The sequence below is a fragment of the Coloeus monedula genome, assembly GCF_965178545.1.
Source record: "Coloeus monedula genome assembly, chromosome: 14".
NCBI lineage: Eukaryota > Metazoa > Chordata > Aves > Passeriformes > Corvidae > Coloeus > Coloeus monedula.
The window spans coordinates 11,939,982-11,960,614 of NC_138794.1; the positions used below are offsets into that span (position 1 = coordinate 11,939,982).

Below are 20,633 nucleotides of genomic sequence, written 5' to 3' on the forward strand. Positions count from 1 at the left end.
ACATGACCTCAGATGGTATCTCTTGTGTTTCAGGTCATACCCTTAGACATAACCCTGGAACTCCAGAAGCAGATAATGTCAGAGTTAGAAATTCTTTATAAGGTATGTGGATTTTACCATTTGAATTGTTCTTGCTTCAATTTTCTTGCAGCAGATTTTAAAACAACCTCATGCTTTTTTTCCTTTCTCTTCCCAGTGTGACTCCTCGTATATCATAGGATTTTACGGTGCTTTTTTTGTAGAAAACAGGATTTCATTGTGTACAGAGTTCATGGATGGTGAGTAGTGTATCCAGTTTGTTTTTGATTGCTAAGTAATTAAATGAGAAGGGGTTTTTTTTTTGGAATGAAATGCAGCAGTATGACTCGAAAATGTGGAGTATTAATAACATTGCAGGTAGTTAAAAAACCAGAGCAGGTTGGGATTGGGATTGTGGGGTATTCTCCATGGAATGCTGCGCTTTCCCCGTGTGTAACTTCGCTTACTTTTATGGAAAATGTAAATAGAAGAGAAATAAATGCTGCCTTAATTTGTGGTTTGATATTTGAGCCTCCCGTGCAATCTGTCCTCGCTGACAAAACAGCTGTTCCTCACTTGTAGTGTTTTGATAGCCAAAACAGCTTTTCCTTTAAAGAAATCTATTAACCCAATGTCCTGTGTGTTTGCAGTGGAAATCGTCTCTTAATTGCCAGGCAAGGAGTTATTTTCCAACCCAGCTGTTTGCCAGCTCGGTGCCGAGTTCCTTCTTGAGCTCCCTCTCGTTCCTCCCCACGTGAATCCTCAGCCCAGAAATATCCCCGACCCTACAGCCTGACCTGGCAGAGGTGTCCCAGCACTTTGCTTGGGATTCTTGGCTCTTCCTGGAGGAAAGGCAGGGAGAATCCCCTGGTGGCAGCAGTTTGTAACCCTTGCTGGCCTCTGTGTGGGAGCTCTTGTGGCAGATGCTGTCCCTGCGTGTCTCGGGCTCTTCCCAGCGCTCTGCTTTCCCCATCGAGCCAGAGCGTGCTCCTCCCACCAGGATTTCCTTAGGAGCCAAGATTTTATGCCCCAGCCAGGTTTTCCACAGAGGTTCCTTTAAGCTGGGTATCGAGAAGGAAAAGATCTCCCAAATAATTCGCTGTGGAGGGGAGGCTTTGTGGCAGGAAAAAATCCCAGAGCCAAAATCCCAAACGTGGCCCATTAAACATTGTCAAGCAGCTTCTTCCTTTCTGGTGGGGAGCAGGGTGAAGCCCTTTAGGGTTTATGATGCATTTTGTTTTCTCCCTGTTAAAATGAGCTGGTTTTACTGTTATTTCCCTTTTTTACACTTCCACCTCCCTCCCAGAGATGGCTGCACCCCGTTCCCAGTGTTCTCTCAGATTCTCTGGATGAAAAAGTATTTTATTCAAGGTTTTATTAAAAAAACCCCAAAGCCCACGAGTTAAATTCTTTGCTGTTGTGCTGCTGGGTGACTCTTTGCCCTCTCTCTGAGCTGCCTCGCAGTTACACTCAGACTTACAACCCTGTGTAAAGCAGTAGTCACACACAGCAAGGGAGCATCTGCTGCTGCCAAAACGAGCATCTGCCTGGAATAGCGCTCCTAAAATTCAGATTGTGCTCTTAGAATCCAGGGATTTTTCCAAATACGATGGACAGAAATGCTCTGATTTCCCGTTTGAAGATATTTCAGCCTTTAGGGTGTGCATCCCTTGCGATGCAGCACCGTGGCAGAGTTTACTGACCATGCACAAATTGCTGGGAATTGTTCTGGAGAAGACCTCTGCTCTGCCTCATGTTGTGCTCTCCTTCTGGCAGAAAGCACCAGCAATGGCTTAAAGGAAGAACAAAATGCAAATAAAGGGGCCTTGCCTTGTTTTTCCCCCCAGACTTTTAATTTTGATTCATAAGGATGCAGGTAAAGAGAAGAAAAAAACCACTTTTCATCCTGCAGATGAACAGCTTTAACCTTGTCAAATTTTTAGCCCTTTTGGCTGGTTTAGTTTATATTTCCTGAATCCATATCCCATGACTGCAGATCACAGGCTATTTCCTTCATGGATGACCTGGATCCAGGTGGATCTGAGTCTTTTGGGGTGCTCAGGGGACATGTGTAGGACCATATTGGTGCTTCCCTGGCACCTGCAACCAGGAAAAATCCAAGTAACTCCAGGCCTGCAAATACCAAAGCCCTGAGGTTGAACTGACCTGGATCAGCCTCCCACCTGCCAATTGATTTTAAAGAGCAACAGAGATGTGAAATGAGGTTTTCCAGCTTTGCCCCTTTATATTTGTAATAAAGTTGATGTCCTAAATAAAGGTGGTGAAATGCCCTATTGCTTTTTACTTATGTGGTTGCCTCTTTCCCTTGAAACTGCTAAATTCCTGCTAAATTCCCCTTGGAAAACAAGATGTGCAGGGGACCAGACTGAACCTGGATGTGTGTACACGTGTGGGAGCTGACATTTTTGGATTTGGGAAAATTTTTTTTTTCACAGATTTTTTTTTTTCCCTCCACAGAAAAACTCCAGATTTCCCCATTTGTTTGCAAAAAAATGTGTTTTCCTTCATTTTTCCAGTAGCAGTTCCTTTAGAGCCAGCTGTGACAGCCAGGTTTAGCAGTTTGGGGTGTGAGAAGAGGTCTTTTTTTGGTGCAAAATGTAAGGATATGTTACAGGGATGAACAGGAACCACCAGCCATAGGATTGCCTTCTGTTTGGGTTTGTAATGAGCAGTGAGAGGCTGTGGAGCTGCAACCTCTGATTTCCATTCCACAGCACTTATATTTCCTTTTAAAACTGGGATTAATTATAATCCACAGGCAGTGTGGACAACACCAGTTGAAAGATTCAATTTAATGAAGGAATGGGAGTTTCAATAATTTGGAATCAGAGGAACATTAGGGAAGACAAACAGAGTTTGTTTCTGACAGTGGAGACCACGAGGGATAAAAAACACCCTCCACCCAAACCCCCCCTCCCGTCATTAGAGTGAGAAGTTACAGCATAAATGAGAATTGTGGTGTAATTAAGCCCCATCCAACCTGGCCTTGAACATTCCAGGGATCCAGGGGCAGCCATAGCTCCTCTGGGAATTCCATCCCAGCCCCTCCCCACCGTCACAGAGAACAATTCCTTCCCGAGATCTCATCCCAACCTCCACTCTTTCAGTTTGCAGCAATTCTCTGCCTGCAATTTCTTTGTCCATTTATTTACTTTGTTGGCCATTCTGCTTGGAGATTTTTAGTTCTCAATTTTGAATTTATTTTCTTACCTTAAGAATTTGTATTTTGCCCTGGGGACATTTTGGACGCCAGTTTGGTCACGAGTGGTTTTTGCAGAGGAGAAGGGAGGTAACACTTCCCAATCCCTTGGGAATGCCTGTAAGGCTGTTAGAGGGAATGAGGCTTCTTGGTGTCCCAGCATGGGTGATGCTGACAGGGCTGTGCCAGATTGGTTCCCATTCTGGATTTACTGGGAAAATTTACCCTGCTTCCCCAGGAACTCCAGGAATTCATTTCAGGCGTCAGTATGGGCCAACCAAACCATCCCTGGTGTGATGTCAGGAGGAAATACCATCTTGGATACCACAGAGTGGTAGCACCAGCCTTTGGGGACAAGAGCTGGGATACTTTGGACCTTGGAATCTGCTTTTTGGGATGATTTTGTTATCCCCAAGACATTTTTTCACACGGTTTGGAGTTCTCTATGTTGATATTCTGACCTGTGGCTGGGAGGTTTTCTAATGTTTTGTTGTTGCTGTTTTCTGAATATTAATGCTGCAAGAAAAAAATCAGGAATGTGGTAAAAAGAGCCCCAAGTGCTGTTGCATGTGTTTATGCAGAGTTTGGGAGATTTTTAAGGTCAGTTATTTCTGACACAGTTATTGTTCTAGCATTGATGGTGTTTTTATTAATAACCAAGGCCTAGAAAACCCTTGGGGCTTCAAATCTGGGGCACTGTTTCATCTGGCATCACCTGAGCACGTGCTGTTTGTCCCTGCAGGGGGTTCTTTGGATGTTTATAGAAAAATTCCAGAACACGTTCTCGGAAGGATAGCAGTGGCTGTGAGTACTTGGATTGCTTTTTGTTTCTCAGTTTTTGATTGTGTTTAAAAAAATCTCTGATTCAAGTGTTCTTTGGGACGTTGGGGCACCTCCAGGGTCTGTGTGCTCATGTGGAGGAGGGTGCTTCCTCTCTCCTGCTCCTCCAAACCATCCCTGTGCTCAGGGACTCTGGGATTAAGGAAAACTTCCTTCTGAATGACCAGCATATGGGAGGCTGGAGGTTCATGGGATGGTGAGAGGCACGCGACTCCTGTCCTATGAGGAAGGACTGGGAACTGGGATTGTCCAGCCTGGAGAGGAGAAGGCTCCAGGGAGAGCTCACAGCCCCTTCCAGGGCCTAAAGGGATAGCGGGCCAGGACACAGGGAATGGCTTCCCAGTGCCAGAGGGCAGGGATGGATGGGATATTGGGAAGGAATTCCTCCCTGAGAGGGTGATGAGGCCCTGGCTCAGGGTGCCCAGAGAAGCTGTGACTGCCCCTGGATCCCTGGAATGTCCAAGGCCAGGCTGGAGCACCCTGGGATAGGGGAAGGTGTCCCTGCCCATGGCAGGGCTGGCACTGGATGAGCTTTAGGGTCCCTCCCAACCCAAACCATTCCAGGATTCTGTTGTACAGATCTGTGTGAAAGGATGGGATAAATTGAGTGGGGTGAGGGGGAAAAAAGAGAATTTGCTGAAGGTCCGTGTGGTCACATTCCTTCCTATCACCGTTCCTTCCCATCAGCCCTGCTGGATGGAGCAGTGCTCTTAATCACCTTTATTTAATTAATTAATTATTTAATCAACCTTTAAGCCCTCCTGTTCTCTGTGGTGCCTTCAGAAGGTGATTCAGGAGCCCTGGTGGGGATCCTTTGCCTCTGAGCATGTGATTTCCATCCTGACTGTCCTTATGCTGCACAGAGTGACTCCATGAGTTCTCCTTGCCAGGTTGAAGGATTAAGTTGGTTCCTGCTGCCAAAATGCAGTGGCAGAACAGATTTCCTGTGTTCTCCTCAAGGCAGGTGAGGAGGATGAAGTTTTTTGCTTGGCACAAGCCAGACCCAGGCACAGGCTGGTGTCTCACCCCTTTCACACCTGAGCAGCCACGGGGAGGAGTTAATAGGGGTCATTTTAGGGGTGATGAGTCTGTGGTGTAGGAAGAACTCCCCAGAACCTCCTGGGTTTGGTCTCAAGGTGTTGACAGTTGGGATCCTTAAAGCCCCTGGTAGATCATCCTTGGGGCTCTGCAGCATTCAGCTGCTAAAAATTCACTGGCCATGACTGAAAACTCAAATTACAGACCAACAGAAATTTAAAAAGTTTAAAAAATCCCTCTTCCTCCACAGCTGAACACAGGGTAATGACCAGTGTCTCGGTGGATCTCACCAGGGAGGGAGATACTGCTAAACAATTGCTAAATATAAGGAATACTTTGATAACTTAAGCAGTTTAAAGCAAAACAAAGTTATTCTATCATGTGCCATTTAATTAAGTGCTGGGTTTTCACATTCATTATACATCAAGCTGACAATTTAAATCCTTTAATCCAACACAGGCAGCTATTTAGTCTCTGTTCATTGTAATTCACAGCTCTACTTTCCTCTTAATTTGTGTGGCCTGCCCAGGGTGATGAACATCCCTCTCTGATGCTGTTTCCTCTGAGTAGCTTCAAATCTGCTCATTATGTACCTGCCAGTTCCTTGTGGAATTTGAGTGCTTTTCACCTCTAGTTCAGAGGGAAAACGTTTCATCTCCTCTTCCTTCTGGAGCAGGGAGTGGGAAGTTGCTCACAGCATCCCCATATCCCTGATGATGATGATGTCGATGGTTTGATAACTCTGGGATGGGCCTTCCAGCATTCCTTCAACTGCTCATTCCTTCTCCTTTTCCTTATCTCACTCACGGAGTGTGTTTAATCCATCCACACCTCATCATTCCCTTGGGTTTGTCTCTCCTCTCCCCCATCCTCCCCTTGGCATTCCACAGGTGTTCTCCTCCAATTTCCCTCTCATCCATAATGGTGGTGCCTCAGCCCCACCTTTTATGTCTCAATGTCGGTGGTTTTTTGCTCCCCTGGGGTCATTTTGTCCCTGATCAGTCAGCTTGTGAGCCTGACTCCCTGACATGGATACTTAGCTTTTCCTAGTTATTTTATTTCCTGCTTTCCTGTGCCCACTGTGGAGCAGGGGGTCAGGAAAGAGGGGAACAAAGGCGCTTCAGAGAAGGGACTCAGCCCTTCCTCCTGCTCTCAGAGCAGAAGGTGTGCGCTGAGGCTGAACCAGCACTGGCAGCTCCTCTGCTCTGGTGCTGATTTTTGGCGCAGTGGAATTGTTGGAAGGAGGCGGCAGAAGCTTTTTGTTTTCCAATGGATTTCTCAGTGGCAGCAGGAATGGCTCTGGTGAGCCTCCCCACGTTGTGTCTGAGGTGGCAGCAGAGCTCTTTTTGGGGGTTGGGGCACCTTTGTGCTGAGTCCTGCACGCAGACACCGTAATCCCCCTGAACAGCTTGGGGAGATTACCCAAATCCTGGGATTGCTGCTCGCTGCTGCCCAGGAGGAGAGTGCCAGACAAAAGCTGCAGCTCACACGGATGGCTTTTGGAGACAAAACCTGCAGCTTCCATAGTCTCTTTTTTTTTTTCCCTTCCCCATGTCCAGAGCCATTTGTCTTTTATTCTCCCAAGACATGTCCAGTGCATTAATCCATGGAAGCTGCTTAATAATACGTGTGACCTGCACATCTGTTAACTGGAATAAGCTCCCGGTGTATTTGTAGAAGTTTTGAAGTGAAACCATTCCCAGAGAAAAAGGAAGCAGCACATCCAGGCATTCCCTGCATCTCAGCACTCCTCTGGCCCCGACTTCAGGATTTCAGTGGTTGGACTTGTTGATCGGGGAGGGCTTTTCCAACTTGAATGGTTCTAAATGGGCACCACTGGGTCTGCCTTTCTCATACATTCCCCTCTCAACCAGACTTTCTCATGGATGTGGAGCTGTGGGAGCAATTCCAGAGGAGGCCATGGAGCTGCTCTGCGGGCTGGAGCCAGGCTAGGAGAGCTGGGAATGTTCACCTGGAGAAGGGAAGGCTCCAGGGAGAGCTCAGAGCCCCTTCCAGGGCCTAAAGGGGCTCCGGGAGAGCTGGAGAGGGACTGGGGACAAGGGATGGAGGGACAGGACACAGGGAATGGCTTCCTGTCCAACCCGGCCTTGGACACTTCCAGGGATCCAGGGGCAGCCACAGCTTCTCTGGGCACCCTGTGCCAGGGCCTCACACCCTCACAGGGAGCAATTTCCCCCTAATATTCCATCTAACCCTGTCCTCTCTCAGTTTGAAACCATTCCCCTTTCCTGTCACTCCATCCCTTGGAAATAGTCTCTCTCCATCTTTGTTTTTGGTTCCTTCAGGCACTAGAAGGCCACAGTTGGGTCACCCTGGAGCTGCTTTTCTCCAGGCTGGACAATCCCAATTCTCTCAGCCTTTTCTGTAGCAAACATGGAGGGATCTCTGACTTCACAGTAAAATTCCTCCGTGTTTGCTGTGTGGGGCACAATCAGTGAGACAGGGAAGTCTCTCTGCTTGCTGCTGTCCTTTATTTGTGTGGAGGGCTGGAGTGGTTTTTAAAGGAAAAGTGGATCCTGGGAGCCCCAAAGTGACGCTGTGGTCGCTCCTGGCTTGGTGCTGCCGTGTCCTGAGTTGGGCTGTGGGTGTAAAACCCTCTCTCCCTTCGCTTGCCACTTCACACATTTATTTTCCCTTCCATTTCTGAAGCAGTGACACTGTGCTCTGTATTTTGAGCGCTAATGTTGATTGAAGTTCTCCCAGAAAGGATGTGCACTTGAACTGTCAGGAGAGTGAGTGATTGACAGCAGGTAGAAGTACTTTTTGTGTCAAGGCTTTGTCAAGGCATTGTTGTAAAACCTGCTTTACTGAATACCAATAATTCCTGCTCCAGCTTCAATCAAAAGATTCTCCCTTCCAGCACCGTTTTAGAATAATATTTAATGCTTAAAAGTCCTTCCCTAATAGGCAAATGTAAGGGGAGTGAATAACGAGGTGAGTCCATTTGGGGGGCTCCTGTGAGCATATTTACAGCCCAGGATAAAGGGAAAAGCTCCTTTTTATTCCTCTGTACACGCAGAGAATCTGGAGGGAGAGTTTGTTAAATTCCATGGCTTCCCTAACTGCTTACCCAGCCCATGTTCCATAATAAAGATGTTTCATAACTCACAGCTGTTGATTTGTTTCATCAAAAATGTTTCCTTTTTTTTTTTTTTATGGGTCCTTGCTTTAAAGTAAATAATTTCCTAATGGTTTCAAAGATTTTCAGTAGTCTAAATATGCTTTTAATAATCAAAGAGTTTACTGTTCTGAAAATCCCTTTGGCCATTGGAAGAAGCTTGAAATGGGGCATCTCCCTGATTTATTTTTGCATTGATACATTATTATTTTCATTATCATTATTACTGTTATTATTATGTCAGAATGCTGTCAATAGAATTCCCACGTTTTGCTTTTCATAAGCCTTGGAATCATAGAATGATTAAGGTTGGAAAAGAACTTTAAGATCATCAAGTCCAAGCTTTTTGAAAGGCTTGAGGTGAAAAGCTACGCCTCTGGGCAGGCAGAATTGGACCAACCCTTTTGTTAAAGGTAACAACCTTCTGAGGTCAGGAGATGGTTGGGTTTGGAGTGAGTTTAAGAGAGGAATTATCCCCTGGAACAATTCATTTGGGATCCACCATTGTTATTTGCTTTACAAAGAGATTCTGACTCCACCAACAGCGTTTTTCTTACAGAATAAATCTTAGAATTTGAAAGCATTTCTAATCCAAGAGGAAGGCAGAAAATTACTGTGCTCTCTGCCTTCACTCTGCATCATATTTTTAGCACTTCTGCTTGATCACTGCAACACAAATAATTTCATTTTGGGCTACTCAGAGCACAAAAAATGTAATTGTCTTGACTGCAGAACTCACACAACTTCAGCAGTGTCAGAAATGCTTCGTTGTTCTGGAGATACATGAGGAAAGCATCTTGGAAATGAATTAAATGTCACCTCAGAGATGGAAAGTGTCTAAAAAAGCTTTGCTGGCTGAGCCAACAGGGTTGGACTGGGGAGGTCATCAGGGGCTGAAATGTGTTGGTGGAATTTTGTGCTGCAGTAACTGGTTTTGGAGCTTGGCTTTAGCAGTTTTAGTGGTGGAAGGAGGGAATTCTGGAACAGCAGGGCAACATCTGCCCAGGGTGAGGGGTTGTATTTACTTTTGGGAATTGTGTTTTAGGAGCTGCAATCTCTCTGCTGTGAGATGCATTAGGATTTGTGTTGGTGCAAGATGAGTATGAGGGAGAATGAGGGAATTTTTACAGCTCAAGAAGAAAAGTTCCACGTTGGCATTGAGTGAATGAAAGTGTGGAAAGTAAAGGGAAAGTACAGGAGGCAGCAAATGGGAAGAAAGGGAAGGGAGGATGAAGTGGAAGAGGTTATTAGAGATTTTCTTGTTTTCTGGCCTTTTTGTTACAAGAAGACAAATCATCACATCCTTTGGCCTCCATGGTTTTTAACAGCCCAGCAAAGACAGGTGAATTAAAGACACACTGAAATGCCTGAAGGGATTCAGCGTGAGCTCAAGTGACTTCAGCCTCCAGGTCCTGGGAAGAAATCATCTGTGTATTAATAAAGGACCTGCTGCAGGTTTTTAGCAGGGGCTCCCCTGGGTCCTGCAGGGAGGGATGTGGGCTCTCCCCTTTTTGTGGTCCTGGCTCCATTCTTACAGCTGGGTTCTCTGATGTCCCACCCCAGCTGACATGTGGAATTCTTCCTACCAGGAATCCCTAAAATGTGATTTTTTTTTTTTTCTTTTAACTTCAGGTTGTGAAAGGCCTGACCTATTTATGGAGTCTGAAGATTTTACACAGAGGTGAGTAGCAGATGTTTTCTGTTTTCCAGTGAAATTTTAACACCACTTTCCACAAAGGCACTTGACCAAGCAAACATCTGCTTTGAGTCCAGTGGGGTAATGCAGAATGAATCTTCCTCGTTAACCTTGCACACTTACTTGTAAAATATTTTTATTGCTCTTTTATTGGCCTCCCTCCTCCCCTGAAAAGAAAAGGACTGAAGAGAGAAATGGATTTTACAAGGGTTTAGCAGCTGAGGGTTGCAAACAGGTGCCCAGTGGAAAAATCAGCGTGGAAATGAGATGTTTGACTGGTATTGGAAATAGAAAATAGTCAATGAATTTTCTTTGGTGCTTCAGAAATCTCATGGGACAGCCACAGGTGTTGCTGGAGACTTGAGATCTCTAAAATTGTGGCCCGCTGTCCCCTACCATGGTCAGGGACAGTTAAAGGCTTCAAACCTGCTTGGACGTAAGTCATTTTTGGGTTTTGCTGTTTATTCTCTTTCCTGCAGCTAATCTGGGGAGGTTTTTTTTAAACTTGTCATTTATTTCTTGCTTTTTCCTGTTACCTTTTGTTTAAAATATGTCTGTTTGGAAAAATTAGTTCAGATACACTAAAACTTTAAAAAACAATGTGGAAAATGCTGTTTAAAACACAGAGAAGCCCCTTCCTCCTACACCAGCCCTCCCAAAAAAAGAAAAAAAAAAAGGATAAACTCATTACATTTTTAATGTTTCTGAAGTGTCTGGAAGTAGCTGCTCTGGTTCCTGATGCAATTCCCCCATCTGCTCCCTCATCCCGGGAGCACAGCTGGGGGGTGCAGTAACCCAGGTCACTTCTGAGGGAAAGAGGAATCAGGAGAGACGTGGGGGATGTTAAATTCCAAACCAGAGAGCTGAGGCCATTCCCTGTGGGGTGACTCCTGCTTTTGCAGGGGCTGGGAAGTCAGGGTGAGGCCCTGGTGAGGTGAAGGGCCATGGCTGGGTCAGCGCCAAATCCTGGGATGGGTTGGGTGGGAAAGGACCTTAAATCCCATCTCATCCCATTTCATGGGCAGGGACACCTTCCCTTATCCCAGGCTGCTCCAAGCCCCACTAACCTGGCCTTGGACACTTGCAGGGATCCAGGGGCAGCCACAGCTTTTCTGGGAATTCCAGCCCAGCCCCTTCCCACCCTCCCAGGGCTGGGACATCGGCTCCAGCTCCTCCTCAGTCCCACACATCTCCATCCCAAGGATGGCTCTGACTGGGAGCAATGGGCTGTCCTGGGTGAGGCAAAAGAGGGAGGTGACCAAAAGAACAAGCAGAGATCAGGTAAGGACCTGGATTTTATGGAATCACAGAATCAGTGAGGCTGGAAAAGCCCTCTGAGACCATCGAGTCCAACCATTCCCCAGCCCTGCCAAGGGACACTGCCCCATGTCCCCAGCTGCCACATCCACAGGGCTTTTAAACCCCTCCAGGGATGGAGAGAGACTCCTGTGCCAGGGCTGGACAACCTTTTCCTGTGGGGAAAGCTTTCCTAATACCCAACTTGACCCTCCCCTGGCCCGATTTGAGGCCGTTCCCTGTCACCCTTTGTCCCCCAGGTTGAAGGGCTGCACCTGGATTTGGCCCTGGGCTGGATTAAAAGAACAGAAGTAACCCAGAGCCCACGAGCAGCTCGGAGCAGACACAGATTGCTGAGGTGGCTTTGTTTCTGTGGTGGTTTGAACAACTCACCTGCTCTCCTGAATGCTGCCAGGTGCAGGGATTTATCAGTTCCATCCTCTCACAGCAAGAGGAGGAACAGTCTGGTGCTGGAGTGCCACAGGAGTTGTCAGAATAAATAGAAAAGGCAGCAGGAACATCCATGGCTGGGTATGGCTCTGAATAGGTTACACAGTCATTGCCACACTTATAACACCCAAAAAGGAAAGAAAATTAATTAAAAAAAATTTTTTAGCTTTCTCTGGCCACCTTCTGATTGTGATTTGGAGAGCTCATGGTGGAGCACAAATACTGTAACACTTTCTTGTGCTGCTGCTGTACATTTAGAACCTGGTTCAGATTTTTGCTGTTCCAGGAGAACAAAATCTCCCTTTCTGCCTGGGTTTCCTTGCTTTGATTGAGGATCAGCTCCTAGGGTTTTGATAAATGATGTTTGGTCCTTGCTGTGGTCTGAAGAAAAGCTCAGAAACTGATTTTTCATCACACTTCTGGTTTTTCTGGCCTTGCTCTGTTGCTGGATTGACCCGAGCGAGAGCAGCACTGCAGAATGCCATGGAGGGGACCGTGAGCATTCCAGGTTCAGCAGCTTCCCCAATGACTGGCTTTCAGTATTATTTTACCCATTTTTAGGATACAGAAAATGTGTATTTCTGTATCTTCAAAGCAGGAACAGAGGGATGGAATGGAAGACAGGTGATTAATTTCTCCAGGTGATGTCCTTCAGCTGTCTCCTCGTTTTGATGCTCAGAGGTAAAGGAAGGAATTTTGAGCCCTGACTTCCTTGCTGTCTCACCCAGGGCAGAGCAGGGGCTGGTGGAGAGTCAGGAATTTCCAAGGAAGGGGTGAAGCAGTCCCAGGGCAGAGCTGTGTGCTTGGAGCGGGGATTAAAGCAAAGGAAACAAACAATGAGCAAGTCTTTTATTGCAGATCAGACATCTCAGCAAATATTACAGCTTAACTTCAAAACAAACCTCGCAACTAATGAGGTGATAGCCGTGCATATTAATAAACCCCGAGCTGGAGTCGCAGCCATCACACCCACATCAAACATAAACATAAGATTAACACCTCCACCACTTCTTTGGAAGATGTGAGAATGTCCCAATGATAAGTGTGCTCTTTTCCCCAGAGGATAAGAAGTAGAAATGGAAGGGTAATGAGAAATTAACTTAGATTTAAAACAGAATTAGCAATTAAACAAGTCTAATCATGTACAAAGTCAAAGTTTGTATAAAGACAAACCAAAATCTGTTAAGTTCAAGAATAAGTATAGACCGTGTGCATTTTATCTGGCGTGTTTTGCTTTGTTCACACCTGCTTATTAAAGGAAGTGCAGGAAATAAATGTTACCCACTTGTGTTTAATTGTACTGAGCTGGATTACTGTGCTTGGCTCTGTGAGTACTGGGGGTGTTTATATATATATTTACTTCATGATTTGGGCACCTCAGTTCCTGGTTAGGTTTTAAACTGGTGCCAGAGTTGTGGAAGTGTTGCTGGTTTGAAATGTGGGAGAGCTGAGGATGTGGAGCTCTCGTGCACTGTGGGTTGCTCTGTGGCAGGAGGAGGTTTGTGCATTGCTCAGACCATCTCCTTTTCCTCCAGGCTATTAGAAACCAAGGCTATTCCACTCCTCTTTGTTCTGGATCAGCTGGGGAGCGCTGGTTGGGAGGGACAGGCACTGGATGAGCGTTCCCATCTTCTCACCAGCGATTGTTTGATGAGGATTTCACCAAAGATGTCCAGAGCAGCATATTTGACTCCCCGCTCTGCTGTTTTATCTCTGTGGGAAATAATCAGCATTAGGGCCCTCTGTAATGAAGCACAGACACAAATCCAGGGGCGTGGATGTGGATGTATCAGCCTGGGAGAATGGAAGGTGTCCCTGCCCATGGCAGGGGGGAACAGGATGAGCTTTAAGGTCCCTTCCCACCCAACCCATCCTGGGATTCTGTGTTTCCATACATTTATTTATGTCTATATGTATAGCTAAATACATGCTTGCCCACTCATGGACCACTTAAGGCTTATTTAAAAAAAAATAATCCTGGCCTCTGCCAAACCACGCTGCTGCCTTCCTTGAACCCGGCCTGTTGCTGTTTGCTGTTTTTAAAAAACAGGAGAAGTCAAGAGACAGCTTTTAAAGAATCTCAGGGCTTTTTTTTTTTTGTCTCCCTCACACAATCATGAATCTGTTTGCTTTTCAATGCCACAAACGAGTGAAATGTTTGGTGTTCAAAAAGCTGAACCTCTGATGGTTCTATTTACTGGTAAGTAAGAGCTTGGAGGTCCCATTTATTTGCAGAGAGGTGAAACTACTCAGGCAGCTCCATCACAAGGAGAACTTGTTCATCCTCCATAATGATGCTTCATAGAAATCATTTGTATTAAGCAAGCCCTGGTAATGGGAGCATAATGACCCCTTTTGGCTCTTGTTTAAATTCTTTCACTTCTAAACACTAATATTAATCACAAGCAGATGGTGCAGAACATTATTTATGCACATTCGTTTCCCAAACCCAAAAAAATATTTAACCCATTAACTGAAGTGGGTTGTGAAACCAACAGGCTAATTTGCTGATGGGCTGATTTTTCTCCCTGCTTTCAGTATATTTCCTGCAGGGTTGTCACTTCCTTCTCATTTTGAGGAAATGAACACAACCATTGGAATGCACAGCAAATATTTGATTAAATTCCCGGATTTTGTGGTGCTGTTTAATTCTGCTGGAAGGACAGCTTGGATTTGCTCTTGCAGAGTTTGTTGGACTGTCCCATGCTCTGCAGGGTCCCCAACCTCCCCTGCCCGTCCTTAATGCTTTCTGCCTTTTAAGATTTTCTCTTCTTTTCAGCTTTGTTTGTGGAAGGATGTCGGGATCAAGCAATGCTTAATGAATGACAGATGGTTTTTTAATTCTGTCAACTTAGTGCCACATCCCAAGTGGCAGAGGGGAAGGGGAAATGGGGCCTTGGCTCTTCCTGGGTGGGAGCTGGGCAGTCCTGCTGGGACAGGGCACAGACATGGGGTGGTGGTTTCCTCTGTGGGTCGTGTTGAGGGAGCAAGGATGTGTGGGCAGCTCTTGGAGAGCACAATCCTGGGATGGTTTATACTGGAAGGGCTAAACTCATCCAGTGCCACCCCTGCCGTGGCAGGGACATCTCCCACTATCTCAGGGTGCTTCAGCCTGGCTTTGGACACTTCCAGGGATCCAGGGGCAGCCACAGCTGCTCTGGGAATTCCAGCCCAGCCCCTCACACCCTCCCAGGGAACAATTCCTTCCCAATATCCCATCCATCCCTGCCCTCTGGCACTGGGAAGCCATTCCCTGTGTCCTGTCTCTCCACCTTGTCCATTTGGTTGCTGATTATTTTTGTTACAGCTAAATAATACAACTTGGATTTAGCGAAGTCACTCAGCTCTGGAGGAGACAAAACTCCATCAAAAGTGCAGCATGTGGATTGAATTCCTAAAGACGGAGATCAGGAAACACAAACTGAGGCTCTGGATGCTCAGGACTGGGTTTTTGGCAGGGGGAAATTAGGGAATGTACCAGCAGTGTTGATAACTCACTTTAAAAGTACTGATCCACTTGGGGTCTGTAAGGAACTATTGAATGCTCCCATTTTTAATCTGGATTTTTAGCTCAAATATAGCCGAGCATTTAATCAGCTTCTTAATTGAGGTTATACATTTCTACGTCGCAGAGACAAATTAAGGCAGCCACTGTGGTACCAGCAAACAGCTGCTAAACCAAGGCAAACCTAATGATAAACAAAATTAGGTTCTTTTCTAGTTGGGTTTCATCCATCTGCCCCCAACCAGTGCTCACTTTTAAAGGAGGCACAGATTCAAGCTATTGCTTTTAATCCATTTTGACAGAAGAAAGCAGTGATTAGGCAAAGCCACTGTGCTCTAATCTCCCCACGTTTAAGCCAGGCCATAACGTGCACATTCTGCTTTCCCACTGGCATCCCTGGAACGGCAAAGATGCTCAATGTTTCCTGCACTAAAGCCAGGCTGGATGTTCAGCACTTTATTCCCATGTTGATTTTACAGCAATGCACCGACTTCCTTTGGCATCAGGGGGAGGCAGCATTAGGATATTTGCAATGACAAGCTGGTTTTGGGATGGACATTGATGGTTTGTTTGCTGGGATGGGGTTGGTTGATCATTTTAGGGCTTTGCTGGTAGTTCACCTCTGCAGAAGCCCTAAAACATGGATGTGGAGCCAGAAGCTCTGAGGAACAGTGCACAGAGCAGAGCTGCAGGATTAATCCCTGTCCAAACGTGGTACTTCCATCTATCCCTATGGAATTCCATCTTTTTTTTTCAGGCTGATTTTCCAGTTTGTTAAAATCCCTGTGAGTTCCATTCCTGTCCATCAGTGCACTCGGTTTCTCTTCCAGACTGGTGTCACCTGCAGGTTTAATAATGTGGGTTATTGGTATTGTTTAAAGTCATCTGTGTAATACCAGGTCGTATCTGTATGGAGAGGATGTCTTTTATAGTTTTATATATGTATGTGTGGAATGTTATCTGTGCTGCTGACTTACAAACCATTGCATTTGAAAGAGATTTTTGTAATATTTCCAATCAAAACCTACCATGCCAATATTCACAATGCTCCCTGGATATCTGGGGTTGTCCTGTGCAGGACCAGGAGCTGGATTTTGATGTGAGTCCCTTCCAATCGAGGATATTCTGTATTTCTAGATATATGGTGTATATATTATCCAGGATAGTATGGATAATCCAGTTTTTTCCCCCAAACAGATGTGAAGCCATCCAATATGCTGGTGAACACCCGGGGCCAGGTGAAGCTCTGTGACTTTGGGGTCAGCACCCAGGTAATCCCCCCCCTTTGCATCTCTCCCCATTCCCTTTCCAGTGTCAAAATCACCTGGCAGCCCCACAGCCAGCCGCTCTCTGCTGGGACAGCCCTATTCATTTTTAATCTCCGGGCGACTTTTCCTTCATCTGAATATGATTGTTCATTGTTTAATGACAGTAAAAACTGCTGATATTGTAATTACTACTTACGAATAGCAAACTTCATTGATATGCAGCTTTGATCTGGGAGCGTTTGGGCCAGACAAAAGGGAGGGCAGAGCACGAGACGTGTCTGGGGAGCCCAACTGGCCCACAATAAAAATTAATATTGGGAGCAACAATAGTGGTGGGCTCTGACAATGTGCAGCACAAATTTTAATTAATTTCCATTTTGGGCCTCCCTGGAGAACTTCTCTGCTAGTGACCCATGAGCTCGCTGTGCTGTTGATTTGAATTTCAGCACCTTTTCCTCTCAGCCAAACACGAGGCCCAAAGAGAAGGTCAGCCTTGTATTATGGGCTGTCAGGGGCTGTTGTCCCTCCAGCGTATTTAGTGCTCCTTGCATTCAGGGGATGAATTGGGGCTTTATTCACGTCTTGAGCCAGCTGACTGAGAAATGAGTATGCTCAATCCTACTTCCTCCCAATTGACTTTTTATATCAGACTAGTTTGGGGTACTAAAGCGAGAAGCATCCTGTTTAACACAATTGTTTAAGGTTATCTGCCATAAACTGTAATGCAGTGCTTGTTTAAATTGGAATCCTCATTCCCAACCCAGGCGAGATTTAATCATTTTTAACGCCTTGGCAGATAAATTTGTTCCCTTTTTACATAATTTTTAGTTGATTTATAGGAATGATGATTGTAGGTTAAATGAGGAATAATTGCCCATTTTATTTCCACATTATCTTTATATTGTTCTAACAGACTGTTTTGTCTGATAGCTGGTGAATTCCATAGCCAAGACGTATGTTGGAACAAATGCTTATATGGCGGTAAGTGCATTTATGCAGGAATAACATTGAAATGCAGCTATTTGTCCTCACTCCTGTTCTGTCTGGTGCAGGATCTGTCCTAAATCAATCCTCAAACGCCATCTCTTCCCATCCCCTGTCTGTGGGACAGTTCCACTTCTTGCTGAGAGGGAAGAGTAATATTGGAAAAGTGGGGGTTTTAATGTATTTTTAGTTGTTTTTACTGCCCTGTGACAACTGGGAACAAAGGGAGCCAGTTGGATATTCAAAACAATAGTTTTTCACTCACAGCTTGGAGCTTTTTGCAGATCAGTGACAGCCCCAAACTCTCCACAGTTTGGGAATGCTGGGGTTCAGGCATTTAAACCTGTGCAGAGGCTGATGGGTATTCCTAAACACCCTGTGGGGATGTTTCCTATGGAAATCTGAAGCTAAAAACATTGGGATTGATGATACCTGGGCATTAAAGTGCAAGTTACGTAGTTCATAACGTAGCAAGTCATCAGTACTTTCACTTTCTGTACAAACTTTGGTCAGTGTTTGTTAACATGAGACCACTTCTGTCCTGTTTCTGTACCTTAAAGCTGAAATTCCCCTCTTTTCTTAGATCCCATTGGCACATTGCTAAGGGTGGGGCAAGGTTGGGGTTCAGAGCTGCCAAGTGGCCTGTGCTGCTCCTGTCACCGAGATCACCACGGTGCCAAGAGCCAGCCTGAGAGGGAACTGCACAAATCAGAGTGGATTTTCCATCAGATCCATTGGATCCCTTTCAGTTCTCTATTTCAGACGTGAAAACTTCGCTGCCTCAGTTTAAAGCAGTTTATGAACCCCTCTTGGTTTTGGCCGTTAAAATTCTTCGAGCAAACTGCTTCTAATATTAACGATGAGAAAGGAAGTGCTCTGCTCGTTTAAAATAAAAATGTAAACAGCACAAAGGGGTTGATGCTCGTGTTTTTCAAACGTCAGGAAAGGAGAGGGAGAAATCCATGACCTTTAATCGCTTTCAGGTATTTTTTTCTGACTTTCTTCTCAGAAGAAAGCAGCACCAGGTGCACATTTATTTGCTAAGTGCTTTTCCACTCAAGGTGTTACTCATTGTGTGGCTTCTGAAAGGCTCATGTCACCATCCTAGAAAGACTTGGGCTGTCCTGTGTCATCAGAATACTCTGCAGAAAAATGGGGTTTTTTAAAAATATATATAGATTAAAAAAAGGGCTGAAATACAGAGATCCAGACAAAGAAACAGCTTCAAATTAATCAACTTTTCCAACTCAGCCGTTACTTCAAACTGGTCTTAAGCAGGGCTGAGAATTAAATTGTATTATGCTTTTAGTGCCCAAACCAAGATTACAGTTCTCTTTCCCAGGTGTACATTAAATAAATTGCTTTTTTTGCCTTCTTGTTTCTGGATGAATGTGATGCCTCCATCTCTTAATTGTGAGGGAGAAGTTGAAGCTCAAATGTGCTCGATCAGATTTTCTGTGTTAAAATTGTTTTGCTTCTTGATTGAGTCATTTGTTGTCATCGGATTTCTAGGCAAGTCCTCAAAAAATAATGAAGGTCATAAGCTTTGGTTCACCCACTTGGCAGACTGTCAGGGAATTTGAAACTGTTAAAAAAAATTGAGGTTTTCTTTGAAAGAACCAGAAAAAAAAAAAGAAGTTTTTTGACTGAGAAATTAAAATTTCCACCCAAAATGCGTTTTCTGTAAAATCATGTTGTCATTATGTTATATAGAAAAAAAAAATTGGATGAAAAAATAGTCAGATGTAGAAATTATTAAGAGAAAATACTTTGGTCCATGTATCTAGAGTGATCCATGTGTTGCACCCTTTATGCATCTGTTATTCCTATTTTCCTCTTCTTTTCCATACTTTTAAAATCATGGGAGTACTTTTTTTTAAAAAAAAAAAACCCTGATTTTACTTGCCCTTATCTTTTGTGAACCCATAATTCCTCAGCAGAAGTTGCTGTTCAAAGCTTGAATTTTAAGAATAAACAATTTAATATTGCTCAATGTGAATTGTAAACCTGATTTGGTGGCTCAGGAAGGGTCTAAAAAATCGGGTGGGTGTTACCAGCTTGCTTGGCCTAGGGTAGCACATCCCATATTATGTTATGAAATTATTTTTGGCTGCACATTTGAATCTGTGTGAGGGTATTTGTCAGTATAAAAAGATGTTTAAAAATCCCGTGATGCTGTTGCAAACATTTCTAAGATATTGCTGACCTAGGCTAATTATTTTGGGTCACTAACAAATGAGATTTGGTCAAAGAGTTGAAATTGTGGGTGTTTCCTTGGGTTGTGGCAGTTTGGGAAGGTTGTTTTTAGAGGGGCTGTGGGCAGCACTGTGGTTTTTATTTAACGCTCACGCTGCGATAAAAGCTCCTGACCTGGGATTAGCAGCACAGAGTAAACATCCAAAACCACATTGCACTGGCACTAATTTGGGAGTTTGTTTTCTAACAAAGGTCTCTGGATTATTAAAGACTGAAAACACAGCCAGTGCTTTGTAGGTGGCTGGGCCAGACAGGTGCATTAACAGCACAGTGGGGAGAGGAGTCTCAGGGAGCCTTTTATTGTTGCATTTCATGCTGTACTTGACCTTGGAAATGCTTAAATTGTGGCTTTCAAGTGAAAACCAGCAGATATATTTTACAGCACTCCATTTCATGAGGCGTTAAACCTGCTATTAATAGTTTGGAGCAGGGGCTTTTTTTTTTTTCCTACAGGTCAGAAACCCAAAATTAAGAAGTATATCAAATAAAATTGCCACTGTGTGGCTTTGGTGATTCTTTTGGCTTCAGTAACTTTGCTTTTTAAACTGTAGTTACTCCCCAGCCCCTGGACTCCACACAGGGAATCTTTTCCTTGCTGTGCTGCGTGGGTTTGGGCAGGGATGTGGGAACCATTGGATTCTCTCAGCGTGACCTTGTGCTTCGCTCTCGTGCATGAGCCCTTGGCTTTTTCCTTGGATTAAACAACTCAAACACAAATCCAAGGCCAGCCTTGCAAGGTGTGTGGACATGGATTTTCCTGAAGACAGGATTTGCTCTCGGCCAGGTTTTCTGGGGAGCTTTGGAACATCTTGGTGCCGAGGGGCAGCTCCAGTCTCTGCCCTGGGATCAGTGACAGACCCCAGGGAATGGCTGGAGCTGTGCCAGGGGAGGATTTGGTTGGATTTTAGGAAAAGGTTCTTCCC

The 20,633-nt window shown here is 45.0% G+C and overlaps 1 protein-coding gene across 2 annotated transcripts in view; it reads left to right on the top strand.

Annotated features, from left to right (window-relative positions):
• Positions 1-20,633, top strand: part of MAP2K5 (mitogen-activated protein kinase kinase 5) — a 121,164-nt gene that overhangs the window by 42,268 nt on the left and 58,263 nt on the right. For both annotated transcript variants that reach the window (XM_082290415.1, XM_082290416.1), the window contains exons 10-15: positions 34-102; positions 197-278; positions 3,981-4,042; positions 9,888-9,936; positions 16,400-16,473; positions 17,401-17,451. In XM_082290415.1, the coding sequence (XP_082146541.1) occupies positions 34-102; positions 197-278; positions 3,981-4,042; positions 9,888-9,936; positions 16,400-16,473; positions 17,401-17,451 (387 nt within the window). The remainder of the gene's footprint in view (positions 1-33; positions 103-196; positions 279-3,980; positions 4,043-9,887; positions 9,937-16,399; positions 16,474-17,400; positions 17,452-20,633) is intronic.